Genomic DNA, 22,836 nt, shown 5'->3' on the forward strand with positions numbered 1-22,836 from the left:
TGCTGAAAGGTTTTGACCTTACTGCAACACTGAGGGACTTAAGGTTTGTTTAGCTATCTAATGCTCTTAGATTTTCACACATGCTGGATTTTGCTCTGCTGCTTCTTCTCTCCCTCCTGACTCCATTTGAATTAGTAAATTAATCTTAAATAAAACATTGATGTAAACAGAAGAGGGGGATTTATGATGATTTTTGCAACTTAGAACTAGGTATAGATGTTTCTATAAAAATAATTTACTTCTTTTAGAATCTGCCATGCCAACTTGCTCACCTTAAAAGCACTGAGTAAGATAGGTTTGTTTCTAGACAACAAGAATCAAAAGCAGTGAGATGATGCTTTCTACTAGTTTACTGTATTCAGAATTTTAATTTGTGAAGATGATAAAATTCTGTGTTCTCCTCTCAGATATATACATACACACACAGAGAGGCATACCTCTGCACTTCACAAATATTCTAGATACACTTAGCTTATTTCCAGTAAATCATTGCTTTATTTATTTAACAACATAAACAGTATCAAAATCAACATGCAGTTTATGCCTTTTTTTTTTTTTTTTTTTTACTTTAGCACAGAAGTAACATCTTCACATTTTACTGGTCATCACCTCATTCAATAAGGTGACTGAATAACAGACCATGAAGATGTCTTCCATCAAGACCACACCTCATGCCCAGCATCGCTATAACATTAATTGTTGTGCTGATTATTTTAGACTATTTTGTATCAAAACTCCTTCTGTCAAAACAAACAGACCATACTGTATACAGTTTAGTGTTTACAGTTGAATGATTGATATTAGTTAAGTATACATTTTCATGCTTTTTTCTCTTTAAATATTATAATATGGACATCAAAATGGGATTTTCATTATAATTTACTTCAACCACTGAAGCCTTTTTAACTGCAAGATTGTTACATGCTTAACTTAAAAAGTAGTAAATGAGGCACTATAAAGCTTTATTTAAATTATTTTTCGCCTTATATTTTTCTGTACTGTCTTAAATATTATCATGTCACGGGAGACTTGTGTAGTGCAGATAGAGCATTTTCAACTTCCATCTACATTACTGGAAGGCTTCAGCTCCAATTTTCGTGGTATTTCTCATTCAGATTAGACAAGCATCTAAGTTTATGTACGATAAGAGCTGACAGCATAGATCCTGCTCTGCTTGCCAAAGGCCTGGTTGCAGACACTCCACTATGTCAAAGAATGTCAACCCCCCACAGACATTACCTTTCAGAATTCCTTGTAATTTTTAATTGACATTTACATCTGACATTTTCAATGTATTTCTTAGTGTTGAGTCTTTATCTATCTAGTAATAGTTAAAAACCAAGCCAAAGCAAAAAGAATCCCTTCCTGTAAACTATGATATCATATATTTTTTTTATTTAACAAGGTCAAGTTGCTAGGCTGAAACTCAAGAATGACCAACTCCCCCTTGCTTCATGTAACTCTATATTTGCTAGTCTAATCCATTTCAAATGACAATTGAGGAGGGAAGTAGGAATATAAAGTGAAATTTAACTCTTAATGAATGAAACACAAGTTTATTATTATTACTATACATCATGCACAGAAAGAATACAGAGATTTTCAGTAATTTTTTAAGAATTTCTATAGAGATTTCCCTTTGAGTCTGGTGCTTGAATATTGAAAGTGGTATCTTTGCGCCTGTATTCATGTTACATGTACATGCAAACAGCATAATATTGCAAACAAAATGAAGCTGGCAAGTATGTAATTTCGCTGCATGTTGCAAAGTCTGTTGTGCATCCTTCCCTTCAGAAATCTCAAGTTTTCATGTGGTTTAAAATAATAGAAAACAAATAAATTAGTGTGAGTACAATTATCTATCTATGAGAAGTTAGAATGAAGGACTACAGTTGATCATAAATGTCACAAAGCAAAGAAATAGAAGGAGCATTTTGTCACAAATAATGCTTCTTTTCTTCTAATTAGTTAATTTACATTTTACAAATTAAGGGCAAGATTCAGACAGAAGATAATCTAGTAGCATATCATAGCTTTACTGACCTGTATTTGTATATGCCAAATTTAAGTTAATTAGAAATGTAGATGCTGTTTGTTTTATCTGTCAAAAAGCTCATCTTAAAAAAAAATCTAGACACACTTTTTCCCCCAACATTTATCATCTAAATAATAGTCTTGCCAAGATGGCAGCCTCATAATAAACTCTTTTCAGTGGAGTGATGGGTAATGAAGCTTGCTTGTGAAGGCAGCGAAAAATGTTGTCTAGCCAAATGTGTGAATATGATGGCTAGAGAATCAGTGGACTTTCTCAGTCATCAATCTTTTTAGTAGCCTCTTACACATCTGAATATTTTGATAGATGATCTAATAATTGAGTTATCTATCTTTCTAACTATCAGAGTTGCATAAAAATTATTCTCACATGCTATTGAATATTAAATATATTGGGCATCCAGTAAATTTTTCAAAAAAAGGTCCAAGAGGTGGAGGAATTTAGTTGTGTCTTAAGCACACTTCAAAATATTGAATGATAAACTACTATATATAGAGTATAAAGATATTTGTACTAATATAAGAAAAAAGTAAATATTGTCAATAGCTGATTACAAAAATAGGACTCACAGTAAATAAAGCACATAAAAACAAGACTGTTGAGGTTAGTGCACAATCTGAGAGAAATTTGAGGTATAAAATGAATAGATTCAATAGTCCCTGGCTGGTTAATGGGCAACATTCACATTTACACACAGCTTCACAAATTCTTTGTGTCTAGGAAATCTTGGCATACAGTTTCACTGCAGAGTCCCAAATTACCTTTCAGCCTCTGTGAGAGTAGTCTCAATATATACTGAGAAGTATGTATTGAAATTGCCCACATTTTGTTTATTCTGTGAGATTGTACAGTGCAGATCTGTGTTTCCAGGGCACAGGATTCTGCTTTCCCGGGACAGTAATCTTGTTTTAAAGGAGACACTTAGGGTATATGGATAAGTTGCATTAAGTACACCATCAGGTGTGTCTTATTAGGGGTGCTGAGTAGCAGAGCAAAATGATTGTTGGTGTTGGTCTGTTTTTTTAAACACTACAGTTCTAACAGGCATTTGTATAATTCTTTATTTCAAATACATTTCTGCTCAAAGGTTTGGGTAAAAATCATTTTAACAGTAAGAAAATCATTTTTAACAAAAAGAAAATAATCATTTTTGGATGAAGAATATTTTCATTTCAAATATTCCTTTTCCCTCTCAGTGTCACCAGTTTGATTTACGTTCCTTCTTGTAAATTCTCGAAAATTGTATGTGGGGGAACTCATCTTCTTTTTAAAAAAGGCAGTTAGTCTAGATTGTATGTTTGTTTTGGTTAAGTACTTTATTTGTAGGTTTCTTAATTACAGCAAGGTAAGAACAAGTATGGTTATGAATAGTTCTCCAGTCAGCAAAGTGAGTTTTCTTTCTTTGTTCAGAACAGGAGTGACCAGGGTATTTGTCTGTGGATACCAAAAAGTTATTCACTCATTGTAGAATTGTAACGGAAAAGGCATGAGAGAGAACTGCTTAAAAGAGAAAAGGAAAGATTGATCTCAAGGAGCTGGATGACCATTGTTTGACAAGTACTTTGTGAAAGTATCATTGGACATTGCCAGTGCCTATGGATCTACAAGCTGAATAAAGACTTGTCTGTCTTACTGACAGCAGCTGTGACTCTCATGCTTAGTAAGAAAAGTTTTTGATGCTCCAGAGTTCTTGTTAAATGTGCATTAGTGGTTTGATACATTTTGGGTAAACGTAAAGCAAGGCACTGAAATAAGACGACTTGAGTATCAAAAATGTAAGACCTCACAATAAAAATGTGGTTCTAAAGTTCCACGCTTATCTTGCAATACTGTATACCTCATGAACACTCCACATTTTTACTTTCAGCAATGCTTACATTAATTTTATGGAACTTTAAATGGCATAAGCATAATTTCACATAAGCATAATTGCACATAATTTTAACCTAGAAATAAGACATTAGGAAACAAATTACAAGAAGAGGTAAAATTATTCAGTCTTGTTACTTGAGGAGTTTTAATATAAAAAAGCTAAAAGTGCATCTGAATATATAAATTAATAAGCAATTAACTGGACTTGATTAACATCAATGTTTGATTTTCTTTATTATATGTGACGACTTCTGACATTAAGTAAATTGGCAGTTATTCTAGTCAGTATTTGTAGCATGGCTACATGAGAACATACCAAGCTCCGACGTATACACAATGTGTTATACAAACTTGTGTATATATTTGTGTGTGTAATTTTAGAATGTTTGCATTTTAATTTGGAAAAGAGATCTTCATTTTCCTCCCCTAATCAAAATAGCAAGAGCATGTGTTTCTTCTGGTTTGTCATTTGATTAGCATGCTCTCATCCATCACTAGTCTTTGATATGAACATCAAGAAATCATGTCTTTTTGTTTTAAATGATAAATATGCCTCTGTCATGATTACTTACAGACATTCCAAGGTTTACATCTGAATTGTCAAAGTGTAACTGCACAGCTTCTCTGATGTGTGACATTATTAGTGAAATAAAGAACTTTTTAATTTGTCATGGATAGATAGGCCTTAGATATTGAAGTTACAAGGCTGTGTTAGCTGTGATGCTGGAAAAAAATCTTCCTTCCTCCAGTGTTTTCCTAAGATTTGTTGTTTATCATTGAGAGACAATCAGCTGCACAAGAGCCTTTGCGGACATTCTTATTTGCGGGGTCCAAGCCTGTCTCTTCAGGTTTCATTATTTAGGTCTGATGTCTAGTTAGCTCGTATCAAAACTAATACCATCTGAAGTACCAGGCTTCCAGTGGTCACACAACCAACATGAAAATTTCTTCAATCTGACTAATATTATTAAAGACAGTATCTCTTTAAACTTGAGCTTTGTTTCAGTGTCTATATCAATTACATCTTGTAAGTGCATTTCCTAGAATGTTTCATTGCTTGTTTCTATAGACGAAGTACATCTGAATTAAATGACATCCTGCACATTTTTAAATAAAAATAGTGAGAATGCAGGCATTTTGTCTAACCTACTAACATTCTTGCTATGTACTGATGCTACTAAGACAAAATACTACTGTATTGCCGGCTTCTCGTTGTTAATATAGTACAGTAAATTAAAAAGTTTTTGAAGGTAGACACCTAGATGGATTTTTATCAACTATTTTATCACTTATTTGTAGGAAGAATGGTGTATGTCATGTAAATATGTAATTTAATTTTAGTTCCTATGGAAAGCAAGTGTTCCTTGAAATCTTTGGACTCACTTAAGCATGATAAAATATTATTTCCTGCATTTCTTTTTTGCTTTTGCATTTATTTTGTTCTGAACTTATTGTGGGCCAATTCATTTTGTGGTATAGTACTGAAATTGAATCTTTGAAATTTACAATTTCAAGATATTGTAATTTATAACCTTTGAAATTTACAAGATAGTTCAGACAAGAGTTCAGTGAGGAATCCCACAAAATGATTTAAAGGCCCATGATCATGATCAGCTTATAAATGCAATACTTTGTAATAGAGTATATATGATATGCTGTAATATTTAGTTGGTTTTTATTATTTTATTAATCTTTACCTCAGAGATGTTGATCACAACATTTTTGATTTAATCAAGAGTATCAATCTGAACCCAAATTCATTTGAATAATAAAATAATGCAAAATTGATCATTTTATTGTACTCATTTCTGACTATTTCTCTGTATTTGGAATGTACTGTTTAGTTGACTTTAAAATAGTGAACAGTATATATATTTCAGGCTCTCTGTAGAAGAGTAATTTTGAAAGTATATTCTCATTTGTTTCAAAAGGAGAAATACTTTATATCCTTTGCAACACAGCTCAATACATTGAGTGGGATTTTGTGACATACAAAGGATGCATGTGAGTTTTTGAGACACTGAAGCTGTAACCCAACTTGAAGAAGACAATGATGGCAGTGAGCTTCTGCACAGAGTTAATCAGCTGCAGAATTTGTAAACTGCGTATGTGTCAAAGTTGAAAATGTTAGCACTCTGATAGAAGCTTGAAAAGGTTAGACCTGATAAAAGCCATCAGCAGTTAAAGAAAGTGATTTATGGGAATGTAATGACACAAAATGCCTCATTTATCACTCATATATAGATAGGTTAAGGTTTCTGTGTCATACTTTAAAAACTTGACCACTTAGAATTGTCAAAATAGGTACTTAATTGCCCATCATACATTTCAGTTTGAATTTCCTTTGCTTGAATTTTGGTGATTTTACTGTTATGCTTCTCATATGGTTCTTTTTAAAGTCATTCATATTTCATATTTATTTCATATTTGTTTCAAATGGTATGCTCAGTGCTCTGTTAGAACTTTTATTAGGTAAAGCTGTTGATTTGAGTACTATCCAAATCTTTTGTTGATTTACAATTTCATTCAGCCTAACTATAGGGAAAATGACTGAAGGTTTCATTTTCTTTTGTTTTATACCACTAATTCTCATCAAGAGTTTACAGCTTTCTAATTCAATCCGTACATTTCCTCTCCAAATTGAAATATGAGATTTAAAAGTGAGATCCATCAATTGGTTTCCAGTTCCAGTCACTTAAGTTACTGTTTAACTCCATATAAATTAAATCTAATCCAAAACTACCAGTACTGTTAAATGATCCTAAAACAAAATAAAAATGGTAGGAAAAATGCACAGTAGTGTGTTATACTTTTCCTGATTTCATTTGAGGATAACAGCAAGCAAGTCCCATAGGTTTGAGACTGATTTTTTTTATTTTTAACTGTCCACAGTTTTCATCATAATGCTGAACAAAATAAATACAAATATGGGTAAACCCTCACTGAGGAATTATTTTTAAGAACATATTTATAAAAAATAAAGCAACTACTTTAAATGCATACTTTAACTACTTTAAATTGCATAAATGTTAAAATACAGGTTCAACTGCAGAAAGAAAAATTGTGGTAATAAAGTTTGAAAGGATTTCTTTCTCTTCAGCTACTTGCCTTTTTAAAACTATTTAATCCTCTTATTTCTTGATTTTATACAGAAAAGTCTGAACGGAATAATTTTAATTTTTAATATCAAAAAACCTTACCTTTTTGCTAGCTTTCACAATTTATGGCCCCGGTTGTATTGCATTCTGTTTGTTCAGCGATGACCTTCCAGGTTCGATTTAAAAAGAAGTCAGAAGCATTTGTCATGTGTGCTCGATCTTGTCCAGAGGTACCTATTGTAATTATAAAGGACTAATAAGGTTGTTTATAATATAACAGTCTGACATCTCTAGAAAATCTTCTGGAGAGCAACTTTTTTTTTTTTAATGTCTATCTTAAGGAAAAAAAAAATCTGTAATCTTCTTGCTTTATGCTTCACTGTGTCATTTTAACATTTAGTTGAGAAAGCATAAAGAACTTCTACCTCAAAAAACTTGACTTAGTTTTAAAAGATGAGCTGTAAGATTTGTTCATAACACCTTTTGGAAAAACTCAGTAAAGATATAGCTATAATACAGATGCATCCTATATTTAATTGGTGCATATAGAATTAATGATGATGTACTTGGAAACACAGAATTGCTTTCACAATGTTAAAAAAAACTACTTATTAACATGTCTGTCACAAAAATGTGTGATGCATGAACATAGAGAACTATTTCTTAGAAAAAAAAATCCAAATTATGAAAATCTTGTTTATTCTAGTTTAAGTGTTTATAAAGTACTGGTATAAGTAGGTGTTATTGTAGTGATATTTTACATTATATATCAAGATTTTCACAATCAACTTGTGATTTTTCCCTTCATACGTCTTTGTCTTGTTTCCTTTCTGCCCTCTCCTCATCCATTTCAGCAGCATCCAGCAGTACTACTTTTTCATAGGCTTATATATAAGGTAAACAAAAACATACTAAAACCAATGGAATCTGAATGTTTGACAGAAATGTTTACCTCTCTTGTAGGGTACGTAACAACACTGTAGTATTGTCAGGCTGCCATACATCATTTAAATACCCTTAGACAGCAAAAGCAAAATCTTGACAATTCAGTAATCTTGTCATGTGATTTCAAGAAGGCTTTTTTCATATCTACAATTGAGACAAATTTATGTTGTATGTATTTATGGTTGTTAAACTCAAAATTGTCTCATTTCATTAATTTTTAACATTGTGCTCTCTTAATGACTATGAAGAAATGTATTAAAATGCCTTAATTATAGGGCTAGAAGAAGAGAAAGCAGAAGTCTTTTTAGCATATGATCTTTCAATTGTTCACTAAAGGATAAAGAGGGCATTCAAGCGTGGTTTAGATAACTGTCAGCAATAATAAAATGCAAGGTAGTTTGTAAAGCCTTTAAAGACCTTTTGAGGAAATAGATTTAATTAAAAAACAATAAAATGGACTTTCATCTGAAAGAAATCCAAAATGTTATAAAATTTCAGAATCTTATGGTATTAAGAATAACCGTATGTTTCCAAGGATGAGGAAAAATAGCAGTGATAACATTCTGCAGTCCACGCAGCAGTGATAGCTTTATCTTTTGTATATACATACATGTCCTTTAGCTTTTAACACACTACCATATTAAAGCATACTTCACATTTTCTGTTGGTTGTTTTTTTTTTTGTTTGATTGTTTGGTTGTTTGTTGTTTTTTTACTTTGCTGTGCTTCTAAAAATGTTTTTGATGGGTTGCTGGTTTGTGGGTTTTATGTGTTGTTTTTTTGTTTTGGTTTGGTTTTTTAAATGAATGGCTAGAAATGAATTTTGAATCGTTAGCTTCTAAATGTAAAATTGTATTATCACAATTACCCACAGAATAGTATAAATGACATCGTGCTAGCAGTCCGTTTGACTATTTGTAAGAATCAGTAGGTTCCTACTAGTCAAAATTGTCTGTTATATCCCATGAAAATATGTTTCAAAGTACATTTCCGGTTTCTGTTTCTTTCTTCCCATTGCATTTGCTGTTAGTGTTGTTGGTTGTGCGGTATGTTGAAAAGTTTATTTAAGCACTTGTTCTGCACTATTGGATTATACCACTTTTGGCAAACTAGGGGCAACTTAGCTTGCATGTGATAAGCAGTGGTTTACAAACAGCATTGACTGCTGTCTTTAGAGTAGTTTTTCTCCCTTGCTTAGCTTGAGGAGGGTTTTTTTATTTTTTTTTCCTCTCACCCTGGTGCACACACATCAAGAGCATTGATCTATTGGTCTGTCCTTGCCAAGTACCAAATGAATCTACACAGAAGTTGTCTTTGCGTAGTAGAGTATTTTTTACAGATAAAACAACTTAACCAAAGTGCTTTTTCAGCAAATGCTAAAATTCTGTCAGTTTGTAGTTTTAATTGCTGGCCCAAGAGCATTATGAAATATGTTCATAATGAAAACATTGCTTCAATATTTAGGGTCTTGTTTTATCTTCTAGAAAATAAAGTTTGGATCGTTAATTCATGTAAGTGTTGACTTTGTCTCTGACTGATAGATCATAGAAATGGAAAATCATCCCTGTTCTTGGAGTTGAGGACTTTTAAGAAAAGTAAAGGTTTCTTTTCTGCTTGCACACATGAACTTGCAGAAGAAAATGCTACCTTTAAAAATGCTGTCCTAGAGAAGATACCTTGAGCTGGAGTACAAATGAATAGTGCCTCACCATTTTGCTAGGCTTCCTGAAGCTTGAGGACTCCAAACTACCTAAACTACAAGAGCATTTCAGAGCACATGCAAATTAGGTTTGGCAATCTTTCTGTATGTGGTGTTCAGTTTTTGAGGAAGAAGTGCTTCACATCATTCTGTCACTAAACTCCCTTCTGTTGTCAACTGGTTGTGTCTGTTTATTCCCACTCATCGCTCATGGTATGGTAGGGCCGTGGTAGGTGTGATAACGTTTCTGTAGCAGGTACTGTACAATCTAATATTCTTCAGTCTGCAGCTCATGGCTCTTGCAGAATCATTACAGTTTTGATCACTTCTGTTGGACTTGTAGAAGCTGAAGTCAAACTTTGAGTCTGGTTGCGTTTCCTTTTTTTGCTAGTAAATAGTTCACCGCTCGCTAGTCTTTTGTGTGGTTGGATTTTTATGACTGTTTGCTATTAGAGTTGTGATGTGTTGTACCAGAGATGACTGATTGTCAGTAAACCTTGGTAAACACACTAAGCTGTCATTGAGTAAAAATTACTACAGTACAGTATGTTAATTTGGGCACAATAATTTTTACTTCTTCACATGTGATGAAGTTGGTTTTAAAATGTTTTCTCTTTTGTTAAAAATCACATTTCCTGGCTCTAAATAACTCTCCTTACTGATGATGATCTTTTATAAATTCCTTTATTAGAAGGATTATTATCAGTAGTTGTTTGGTACCACTACTTCAAATTACAACATTTAAGAGAGAAGTATGCAAATGTATTATCAGAGGACTGAAGGTTTAATTTGACATCTTGTAAGGCAGACCCTAGGCCCTTGTGTATTTGCCCAATAGTTAGTACATCAAATTGATAAGGTGTTTTCTTAAAACTTGGGATAAAAGGCACTACAGATATGGATGTATGAATATGCTGTGTTATGAAAAAATCTTCTTGTAGCAAGCATGTAAACCTAAGCACAGATCTTCTCATAACTTTCATTTTCTTATCACCATTTATAATGTGTCAAGGAAATAAAAAATAATCCAGGAGTACTGTCTGTGCTTTGGCATAAAATGTTACGAAAATAACATAAAGTTCCAGATGTTCTTTGTCTTGTATTAAGAGGATAAAGGATAGGATTCTAGGAAAAATACAAATCATGTCAAACTACTCCTCAAATTATTCTGCTCTGCAAAATGTTTGGGGGAACAAGTTCAGAGAGAACAGCCTGTGTATTCACTGTTAAGGAAAAGACTTGCCCGGTTGTAAAAGTACACTGTACTGTCTGTCCTACACTTTTCTGGCCCTTCCCTGTAAAATAATCATGCGGAGCTCTGAAAATTAATACCCTTGACTGTAGATTTTTTTATTATTGTTTAATTTCCACAAGACAGGGATGTGATAGCAGTAAGCTCCCCCTAGCCTGCTCTGCATCTGCCTCTCTCCCTGTCTTCAACAGACCACCAAATTAGGTGTGTAATTGGCAGGGTGGGAGAATCCCCTTCATGTGCACATCTCTGGGAAACATCTGGATCGTAACATAGATCTTATCTTAGGATTTATATATGTACACTCAGATACACATATATATATCTGAATTACAAAAATGTAACTAAAATATAAACATATAAACGTAACACTGTATAGTCATCATAGTCCTTTTGGGCGCATCAGTAACACAATAGTTTAAAATTGTGCTTTGTTTTTGACAGAAATATTTCTTATATCTTTTCTATAATACTTTCCCTGATTTTGCTGTGATACATGCTAGTGAGTGGGTCTGAACTGAAACTAGTAGAAAACAAACTTTAACAGTGGAAATTGTTAAGATTTTTTGGTTAATTGCAGATAGGCTGAAAAAGCTGTTGACATCATGGGATATTGTTGTACCTAAGGAGAAACACACTGCACTGCGTGAGTCTTTTCCATGACATGAAGGAATTTATGTGTAGAACATTCCTTTCAGTAGCTCACACTGTATGTTTTAGAGTATTAATTACCTAGTCAGATTTTATTAGAGCCCGTTGAGTTTTGCATAATTAAAATTGTAGCAACAGCTAAATGGTACGTGATGTGAAATGCAGGATCTTTGCATTTGCCAAATATTCTTCTCGGTTTTCAAAGAGGGAGTGGAGAAGTAGGAGAAACTTAAAAGCCAAGTCTGTCTCTTAGAGGAAAAAAAAAAAAAAGAGGTAGATGTGTATTTATTTTTGTATAAAGTATTAGAGTTAAGCATAACAGGGTTTTTTTTTCCAGTTATGTTGTTCTTGCATAGCAACAATAATATTTTGTGTAGAGTTTCTGGAGTAGTTATTCATTTTAAAATGCAAAGCTGAAGAATTATAATGGTAACTGTTGACTTGTTTCTCTATACCTGCAAGTTTAAGGTTTCAGAGGAAGTCCAAGAAAAGTCATTTATTGTCTGAATGGTATCAAATGCAGATAACTGAATAATCTTATTCATTTTATATTGAAATATTCTTGTGGCTGTCATGGAACACATACATTGAAAATATGTTATCTTTTACATAGGATCAGTCTATTTTGTAGAGATTTTGTTTTTGAAGTCAGTGTAAAAATTTGCACTGTTCTCAGAGCAAGTAAAAGTAAAACCACCATCATTACAAATAAGACCTTTGTAATAATTTTTAATAACTTGCAGAGAGTCCAGTGATGGGCCCCAAAGATGATGAGTGGACTGGAGCATCAGACATAGGAGGAGAGTCTGAGAGAGTTCAGACTGTTTAGCTGAGAAGAGCAGTGGAATCTTATCTAAGTATATAAATAGCTGATGGGAGGGAGTAAAAAATACGGAACCAGACTCTTGTCAGTGCTGTCCAGTGACAGGTCAAATGGCAGTGTGTACAAAATATAGGAAATCCTATTTCAACATATTGTGAGAGCTGTCACTGGAGCAGGTTGTCCAGAGAGATTGTGAAGCCTCCATCCCTGGAGATACTCATAACCTGACTGGAAAAAGCCCTGAGCAACCTGCTCTAGTTCACCATGGTTTGAGCAGGACTTGAGAATCCCCAGAGGTCCCTTTCAACCTCAGCTATCCAGTAATTGTATGATTTTATTTGTCAATATTTTTATCTGGATAACTTTTTAAAAATAAGAAAGTAACTACTTTCATTTAATATAACTACTACATTTAATGTCAGCTTTCCTAGACTAGGAAATCCTTCCTTCAATTTTCAGGGTGGGAGAGAAAAACAGGCTGACGAAAATGAGGAAAGAAATTCTATCTACCTGTTAATGTTCTTCTGAGAACTAATGATAAGTGCTAAGCATCAATATAATGTCAAAAATGAAAGTAATAGTTTAAACAGTAGGAAAATTGTGAAGGAATAAGTGAAGGGAAGTAGTAACAATTAGGTTTTCTGATCCTGTTGGCCTGGAGTTTGGGGATCAGTTCACAGAAGAGTACACAAATGTAGATTTACCAAGTTAGCAGTAACTGCCGACAGATCCTAATATGTTAAAGGTTGTAATCTTTTGAAAGAAGTTGGTTGGCTTTCCTGTTGGCCCTCCTATCAACTTTAACCTCCAACCTTCCCCGGCATGTATCACTGCAAATAAAACTGCTGAGGTTTGACAAGAGGATATAAAGTCAGTAGGCCATCGCACAGAGATCTCTACATGATTTTCTTTAACCTTAAGCTTAAATGAACACTGTTTTAAGTCAAGATTTTTAATAAGAAGTCATAAACACTCACCCGTATCACTTTAGTTTTAATAATTACTGTTTTAACAGAGAAGAGAAGAAATATACATAGTAAATTGTGTTTGACAACTGGAATTTGGTGGTTTTGTTACTGGTTGTCTTTGACCATTACATGAATTGCTGTTCTCAATTTTAATGTGTACTTTTTCATACAAGCTGCATATGATATTGATATAAACATGGCATTTGTGTACAGTGCTATAAATGAATTTTTAGCTCTTGATTAAGGCAAACCAGATGACAAAAATAACTTGTATGTTTGTATTTACTAACGTCAGAATAATAATCCTTGAAGCTGTAGACACCGATGATTTTAGGCTTTTCTTTCTCTATAATTTTTATGTGACTTTACACGATACCTTTTAACAAACTCTGCAGGCCATAAAACTAAAAGTTTTTCTTTATTATTTCGCTCCTAAAAGCTGCCTGCATAGTGTTTTGGTTTTGCTGTGGAGTGGCTAGCCGTGCTATTAACTTTTACAGGGGCTGTATTCTTATGAACAACTGAGCTTTTACATCCTGAAATTGTAATGCCATCCTAAAATTATGTGGCTTTCTAGTTCAAAACCATACCGATTTAAAATTAGGTTTCCTGTTTTGCTGCCTGTTATTTCCATGAAAAATTTCACGGTGTTGTGTAAGAATTCTCTTTATTCCTTTTGTTTCTCTTATATTGTCAACTTTTACACTCACCCATATTTTTTCAGAGCAATTACTTTTGAGGCTGTGTAAGCAATCTCTTCTTTCTCAGTCCTTCCTTTCTTTGCCTAAATCCCAGTCCTTGTAGGAGCCCTTCATATTTTCATCTCCTGATTGTGCGTACTTCTTGTGCCTTACAAGTACTCTTTCAGTGATTAGAAGAGTACCACTCTTTGGCTGATGAGATACATGTATCTTCTTTCTATTCTTAGTTATGCTTTCTATGTATTTTTAAGTTTTCTTCACAACTGTAGCTAACAGAGATTGGGGATCACCTTATTTTCTTTTTTTCCTAAATATTTGGCAGCACACTAATCAGGTCTCAATGGGCCACACATCTCGCTTTTCTGCTTTTTAACCGTTTTGCCATAACACTTTATTGGTTTTCATTTATCCTAAATTTATTAAATATAAGCTTATTGAAAACTTGCTTCACAGTTGTAGATGCAATATGTTATTGTCTGTAATCTCAGCCTGTGTTTCTCATCTGTGCTTGGACTGTATGTAAGTGGTACATAGAAAGTAGTTAAGGGAAACAACCCTTTAGTGTGTTTGTTTATGTACGTTACATATCCTAGAAAACTGCTAAGCATTTAGAAGTTGCAAGAAATGAATACTGATCTGCACATCTATCTTGGAGGAAAGCGTAGCAGACTTCACTTAGATTTCTGATTTTTACCTGTGTTCTGGGAAATGGTGGATGTTGCTGTTTGTCAGACCAGTACTCTATGTGAATTTTGGAAGTTGGATATTCCTGGAAGTTTAAAGGCTGATTGAAGGGGGATAAGGGGAAGTTAGTTATTTCTTTCTCCCTGCAGGAGCTTAGACTGCATGAGTTAATATCATATAGAGAGGAGTATAATTTAGCAGAAAATGTGCTGTGAAAGAATTCGGTCGCACCATGCCTGTGATCTGTCCATCCCTGATTTTGAATATAGAGAGTAGTGATCTTCAGGTGATACTACTACTGTTTTCCTCTGCAAGTGAGAACAATCAGTGTGATGTCAGTTGCCTTAACATGTAATCTGCAACATCTTCAGAAAGTGGGCAGAAAGCCATGCATCCCTTCAACCTGAGGAGACAGGTAAGATGAATTGGCAAATTAGTTGAAACATCACTATATTAAAGCAAAAACTGTTGACTTCTGTCTTTCCTCTTTGAGACCACCTATATTACATTCAGAAGAATGTAATTCAGTGTACCAACAGAACCTTTGTGGTGTTAAAGCTGATGCTAGCAGAGATTTCTTAGACTTTTTATGCAAACAATAAAGCTACCACATTGCTTATCAAGCCACAAAAGAAAATGGCTTGTGCTTCTCAAAGTTCCAGGCTGGTCACAAGAGACGGGCACGAACATCCGTCATGGCACTAGGAGGGGATTAGCAGTTGCATTAAGCTGTTATTCACTGGAAACTGCTGTCTGGACACTTTGTAAGGATGTATCAGTGGTAGTGAAATTACTATAATCTCAGAATATTCAGTTAAGGCTTCAGTATCGTCCTCAAGTAGCAATTATTGTGTGTAGAAGTAGCGGGACTAAAATATGAGTATGAAGTTATTAATTGAGAGGTGATTAAGATTGCATGTGATATCCATAGGAGATGCTTTGTAATGGGTACAATAGCAATGATTAGGAGAAAGAATGCTGATCCCTTCATGCGTGAAATAGTTTATCCCACTATGGAGCCCGGGAAACTAAGAAAGCCTGTGTGGACCAAAGCCACAGAGGTTTATTTTGGCCAGATTAAGACATTTTCTAGAATTGCTTTTCTTTTTTTTCTTTTTGTTTTAGATGACAAGGAATAAGGAAATGAGCAGTTACAAAAAAAGACAAATAGTAAATAGCATTATTTTAGAGTTACTCTCATCACAATAGGTTCATGATTATTCTTTACTTTAAAAATGCATGCTTTAACGTTTAAAATTATGAAAATAGTTAAATTGACATATATTCATTTTTTAAAATGAATTTTAGCGACTCAAATGCCTGTGATTCAGGAACTGTGAGCATAAATTAATCTGATATTGATTACAAGCCTGGAAATAGATCAAAAGAATATAAAGTAGCTATTGCACATATACCTTGATAACATTTGTAAATATTCATACATCAAACACACTCTTGAGGATTGCAAAGATTCTTACTTTTCAAAATGTTTATACTATTTCAATCTACTCTTTTATAGAAATGCTTTTCTTTATCAAAAGAGTTTTTAAGAAAAGTAAATGCCATGAATATACCTTGGGTTAGTAGACATATATAAGCACTTCTTGCATTTCTTGAATGGATTTTGTATGTTTTTTCTTTCAAACCTTAGTTACCAGAAATTCACTGTGTAAATGTCATTATATGTTGTTTGTATCAGAATGAAAAATGTAATATGTTATATAATTGAAAATGTCAGCATTGTGAGAGGCTGATATTTTCCATTGCCTGTGAATACCAAGTGGAATGTTCAAACAGTTTTTAAATAAAGAGATAGCATTTGTTTTAATCTATCAGTATCTAATTCCTGAATATGGTTGCCACACTATTGTTTTATCCCAGAAGGATGTGAAATCTGATGAGAAACTGAAAACTGGAAAGAAAATGGTAGTGGGAACCAAAGGTCCCAATTTCTGTGTCATTTTCTAAAATGACTAAAGAGAAGTAACTCTTTAGAGCTGATAAAGAAGTTTGAGAAGGAATTGGGAGACTTCTTTACCTTTTTCATACTAGATTTCTAAGGAAATCTCTATCTGCTGAAATTTAGTACGGTCAAGTATTGATTATCTAGGCTTTCATAGGATTTAACTGAACTTGATCACAAATGATGAGTCATTTTGTGCGATAAGTTGATGTATCTGCTACTTTCATAGAAAAAGATGTATGCAATTATCCTGCCATGTCTTGAAGGTGTACCCGTTTTTTTCCCCTAGAGGAAACTTGTATCACAGATATCTGTAACACAGATTAAAATTCCAGACTTCCATATGAATTTTTCCAAGTATTTTTAACATAGAAATAAATAGAGGTGCAAATCTGTTATCCATCCATGAGTGGCAATGAATAGCTATATTAAGGTATATGTTAAAAATACACAAGTATTGTTTTGCCTTTAATTTTTTTACACAAATAATTATAACATGTTAGTATTTACTTACTGATAACTATTGAAATTTTCATTGTCTCCTGAACTGAAAAGTAGAAAGCCTCTTCTAGCCCCTGGGCCAAGGGATACATGCACAGATATAGCAGGGGAAGAAAAGTTCTCACACTTTCATAGTCATAGAAATTCTAATAAAATGTGCAAGGGATTGCTGTAGAACAGAACAAAAGATATTTTATTCTACAGAGTTTAATGTTCAAGTATAATACAAAAGTCAACAGATGTTTACAGTGCAGTGCAAAGAGGCAATAAGATAATATTGGTCAGCATAATATTCACTGATCTGAGCATGTCAGCAACCTGCTCCATTTTTCGTGTGTTTTGACAGATGAGAGATTCAGAGGAAAAGAACAGATTGCTTTTGTGAGTGCTTTTTGAGAATTATTTCTAACCTTGAGAGGCAATTGAGGATAAGGGATAAAGATGGTTTGCCAGTTCAGTGTAGGATTTGACAGTTTGCCAGTGAATGGACAGAGATGATAGAACTGTGAAAGTCATGTAGGTCTTCCTCTATAACAGGTCTTCCACTTTACAGGCACAAAGAAAGAAATTACATACTTAAATAGTCATACAATTTTATTTTATTTTTTGCAAAATTCAGATAGGGAAGAGCAAGCAGACAGCACTGATTAAGTTCACAGAAAGATACTTTGCTGCAATGAGGCAGAGAATAATTGAGCACCTGTACAAGAGTTTCGTCTTTGTAGATGGAATGAGAAGGTAGGAAAGAAAGATATCTTAAAGAATTAGCGAGATTTGAAGGAGCTCCAGAGAGAAGTCCAGATGGAAACTGATGTGAGCTACAGGTGTTTTTAATAGATGAGATGATGTTGACCGTAACGATTAAGAAAGAAGGGTTAGAAGACTAGAAACTGAAAAGCTCTGTTTAGCTGTATTGATACCTATCTAGTTATGAGATGCATAGAATAAGTTGTCAGGGTACAGGCATTGTCATTAGTTTGAACTGTTGTGAGACATACCTGGAAGAAAGTATTTGGAGCTTTTGTCTGTCATCCCATACATTATTGACTGGTGCACCATGAAAAAGGAAGGACCCAGATACGACTTGGTGAGATCTGTTATGATTCTAGGTCCACGTATCCTTTACCAGCAATGAAGTTTCTGCCACTTTTGGTTCCTGAATGCATACCTTGTATCGAGTTAGCTCCTGAAGGATCTGGGATCCACATCGTAAATTGAGTGCTTCAACATTACTGAACCAGTAATGCAGATGTACTCACAAGAGGAAGCATTCAAATTAGTGTTTCTAAATGAGATTCTCCTACATAAGATTTAGAGAGGCTCCTTGGGAGTTCCCACAGAAAGCCACAGTAGAGTTGTGAAAGCTCTTCTAAAAGATGTTTAAGTCTTAAAGTAGAGGGCACATCATAAGAGTCAAGAAAACAGAGAACATTTCATGGAAGAAATGTAAAGGATGGTGTCAAAGGCAATGAAGTCAAGAGAAAATAGATGGAGGTTTGGTTTTGAATGTAGCTGAGAGAAGAACAGCAGAGGCTTTGATGAAAGCAAGTACTGTTCTAAAGAAGGGCAGAATATTTGAGGAGAGCTGAAACAAGTATGGAAACTAGTGTAGTCAGTTTATCAGGTGAGTTTAGAGATGTATTCATTTGTTGTGGCAAACTCCTAGGGATCTTAGGGTTCATGTGTGGACCACAATATCTAGCTGTATTCTAGAGAATATTTCTTGTTGCCATTGATCATCAAAAGATTACTAACCTTTGTGATTCATGTGACTTTTATTACAGATCATTTCGTCTTACAGAACAATCAGCCAGTTTCCCTTTGAAGCCCATACAGGGAATCACAGATTTAATCTTTCTCCCTAAGATTTTGTGGTTCCACAGGCAGCTGAGTCAACTAATGGCTCATTGCCAAGAAAGCAGAGAGAGTCTCTCTCTCTTTGCCCCCTTCCCCACCTTTCTTTTTTTCCTATTTTTTTCCTGCTTTCAATTATGTAATTCTGTACTTCCTTGATGCTACTGTGGTATTGTCATAACAAACATAGCTCAGTGCTTCAGGAGAAAACTGTCCCACTTTGCTGGGTCCGTGTCCTCTTTGTCAGTGAGTTACATCAGCTCATGGACAGTCTGCCAAGCACTGGAACTAGGTATTTCATTACCTTTGGATACCTCAATAATACATCTTACACAGAAACCATATTGTACATTTTTCTCTGTATATTACCAAATATACATAACTCTAAATGAGATAAAAGCATGTACAGCATTCCTGGGTACTGACTGTATGAGACACCATTCACCTTCTAATTTTGTTTTTACTTTCTCAGTTCTTTCTGTCCACACAACAAAAAGTTGTAATGAGCAGGAAAAAATATTCTGGCCCCAAGTTCATCATTATATGCTGTGTCGAGATGAAAAAAAGATCAGGTATACTTTTTTTTACAGCTTGTATAACACTGCAGATGTAATGAGAGAATACACTCGATGTGATGGAAAGCCTGACAGGATAGACTTCATGGTAAACGTCATGGAGGCATGGGGGACAAGAATGTCGCGTGTGTTATGGAACCTGTTCTGTTGTGTCTTTCCCAGACTTCATAGAGATAAATTGTGAGTTTCTTCAGTAAGACCTCTACAACCATTCCTGAGATTCACTGGAACAGAACTGGAGATTTTGAAGAGCTTAGACAGTTTGGGTGATCTCATTCCACAGGAGTCAACATATGCTCCTTTTATAGTCAATAGAAGGAGGTAGGGTATAATTAATCTTATCCTAGCATAAACATGTTTTGAAAGTACCTATTGTCATATTTTTAAAGGTCCAATGTGACTCACTCAGACCTGTGTGATTCGAAGGAGAAATATAAGACAAGAATCTGTAAGAAAACTTGGTGAATGGCAAACCTTTCAAATAGCATGTACTTCATTCATTCTTACCTGATTCAAATGCAACTGTATCTTAAAGGAAGTTGCCATGAAAGGTTTAGACCTAAGGTCCAAGACCAGCTTTCCAAATCCTTGCTGTTAATGCCTTTGCATTTTGTCTGTGGTTTGTTGCCGCTGTGTGTATATTGATTCACTGCATCCAAAAAATACTTGTAGGCTTTGCGTGGTCATGGCAAAGCCAGTAGAACCAAACCCTCAGATTTCAAACATCTGACGGGGAAGCCTACTCTCTGACTGAAGCCTGTCAGAAGTGGTGACCCCCATAAGTGCCTGCTGAACCCATAATAAAACAGTGTCAAAGCCAGTGGAGGTTTGAGTATTCTTCTCCTTCCATTACAATTGATACTGGCTTTTTTAATTGAAGTAATAGAAATTCAGTGGTTCAGATGTATGGAAAAGCCCATTCAGGTAACAGGTGACAAAACTAATTGAACAAACTATCTTTGTTAATGAGATAGATAGTTTAACATTATAATTGCCTGTTAATTCAGAGCAACTTTGCTGCTGATTATCCAAACGGTAACTTGGATGCCATCCTGAACTGGAACTTCTTGGCTTATAAATTTATGAGCCTGGTGGTTATACTATGCTTAGATGATGTGATAGTAGCAAGAGAAATGGTCTACCAAAAACATACTAATTACAACCAGAATTGGAAAGTAATCAACCCTATGGGAGTTCTAATCCACAGGTAATAGGTCTTTCTGTTTACCCTCCTACATGACAAGTATTGTGTTTGTTCTGTTCCTCATCCCCCCAGTGGTAGTATTAGAAGATTAAATTATTAACATTGATAGGGAGACACTAGTTGTGCCATTTGATGGGATCTAGGTAAGGATCTTGGTTTTATTCAAGTGTTTTTGATCTAAGTCATGATATATTTTAACTTTCAGACCTGAAGATAGAGTGAGGCTCTGTAATATTTCAGAGAATAGCTGAGAAAGCCATAACTCAGATTAAATGAGATAAATCTGATATCAGAATTTCACAGAACTTTAAAAAAATATACACTGAAGGCAGTACAAACAACTCTTACATTACTTCTATTGCTCTTGCTAATTGATCCTCTTATTTTTCTGCACTCATAAAAAAGAGTGCCCAAAGCTTAGGACTAATAGACTTTACAGATGTGCATTTCTGTGTATGGAAACAATTCTTCTGATTCCACAGTGCACTCATCCCAATCTCATTGTTAAACAAGTCAATAATTAGTGCATGGTGTTACAGGACAACACAAAGACCACTGGCATCTTCAGATTCTGTATAAGAACATATCAGGCATAGCTTGACAGAGTTAGTAATAGGATTTTTTTTATCGTCTCTTCAGCAAAAGATGCATGATGTGTTTCTCTTTGTCCTTACTAGGACATTTGTATTTAGTTCTCCTTGGGTCCTGATTAATTTTTCTTAACCGGTTATGACAAACGTCTTGAAATTATCAACTCTAACAGTTTGAAAATGCTACTGTTAGCAAGAAGTTCTGTTACATTTCAAGTAACTTGACCTGAGAAACAAGGATTTTAAAAAAATAAGTTCATGTTTGCTCTATCTTGTAGACCAATCACTATAATTTTTCTTTTGGAGTTTGCACAAGTATTTGCTGCTTTTAAATAGGTATATATCTGCAATGTACTGTAGAGCTGTAATTATTAAACTTATTTTTCTAAATATATATAGCGGGGAAAGAAATGCATTTTTAAGAGGGAAGAATGTCTTCTGACATTATGAAAAGCTTCATCTGGACATGACTTGTGATTTTGTAAGCTCATGCTGTTAACAAAGTGGAAAAACAAAGTAACCTGCAAAAAAAGCATACAGGAATGCTTAAATACAGACTTAGGTATGACATATGAAATTATATTGTGCATGTAATGAAGATTAAATAAGGACAAAAATTGAGAAAGAGGAGAAAAAGGAAAGTACCGGGATAGTAAATATATGGATTCCTGCTCTTATTGTCAACATGAATTTAAACTGGTCCTGTTACCAAACTTGGAGTGAAACTTTCAAAAGTGTTGTGAAAGTACAGTCCCCTTAAATTCAGGGTAATTCCCTCCTATGGTTTGTATTTACTGCAGGCCACTTATTTTATTTGTATTAATCCCTGAACAAGAAAAAAATTCTGAGGATTTTTTTCAGCAGTTACCTGTTTCTTTATGCTTTGAGGTGATGCTTTCCGAAGTCCAAATTTAAGGCTTGTTCTTTTTTAAAGCTTAAGAACTATGCCACTAATAGAATATAATTTGAATATGAAAGGAACAAAGAATACATTTTTCACTTGAAAAAATAAACACATTTTCTCCACTTCCAAAATAAAATATTAACAGACTTTTACTTGCCCTGCAGGCTATGCAGGTTGTCAGGAGTGGAACAATAAATAGTATGGAAAATGACAATTTTTGTATAGTTCTCTAGATGAAAGTCATTGCTTTTCTAGAGACAATAAGTAGTTAGCCACTAACTACATTGGACTCTGATTTCAGTTTCTTGCGTCAGTGGCTCTTAATGTTCCCTCTTTTGTGGTATTGTGTTTGCCAGCCTTGGGTTCAGAAGTGTGAAATACTCTTTAGAGATGCCTAGAATTCTGGTAGCTGAAAAGTTCACAAGAAGCTTTTTAATACAGAGAAAAGGTATCATAGGTGTTAATAAGGCATGGTGTAACTTCTGGGATTGGCTGTTATT

At 34.2% G+C, this 22,836-nt stretch overlaps 1 protein-coding gene across 8 annotated transcripts in view; it reads left to right on the top strand.

The window, feature by feature from the left end:
- The window catches only part of CDIN1 (CDAN1 interacting nuclease 1), a 126,294-nt gene that overhangs the window by 68,262 nt on the left and 35,196 nt on the right, over positions 1 to 22,836 (top strand). For 2 of the 8 annotated variants that reach the window (XR_013951945.1, XM_080594162.1), the window contains one exon: positions 573 to 5,711. The exons of 5 other annotated variants lie outside the window; for them this stretch is intronic. Coding sequence is in view for 1 of the 3 variants with exons in the window: in XM_080594162.1 (XP_080450288.1) it covers positions 573 to 621 (49 nt within the window). In the remaining 2 variants the exon portion in view is untranslated. Of the gene's footprint in view, positions 1 to 572; positions 5,712 to 22,836 lie in introns of those variants that run through there. One more of the 8 variants, XR_013951946.1, reaches the window with a different exon arrangement.

This window comes from Anser brachyrhynchus (assembly GCF_964034855.1).
Source record: "Anser brachyrhynchus genome assembly, chromosome: 5".
Lineage (NCBI taxonomy): Eukaryota > Metazoa > Chordata > Aves > Anseriformes > Anatidae > Anser > Anser brachyrhynchus.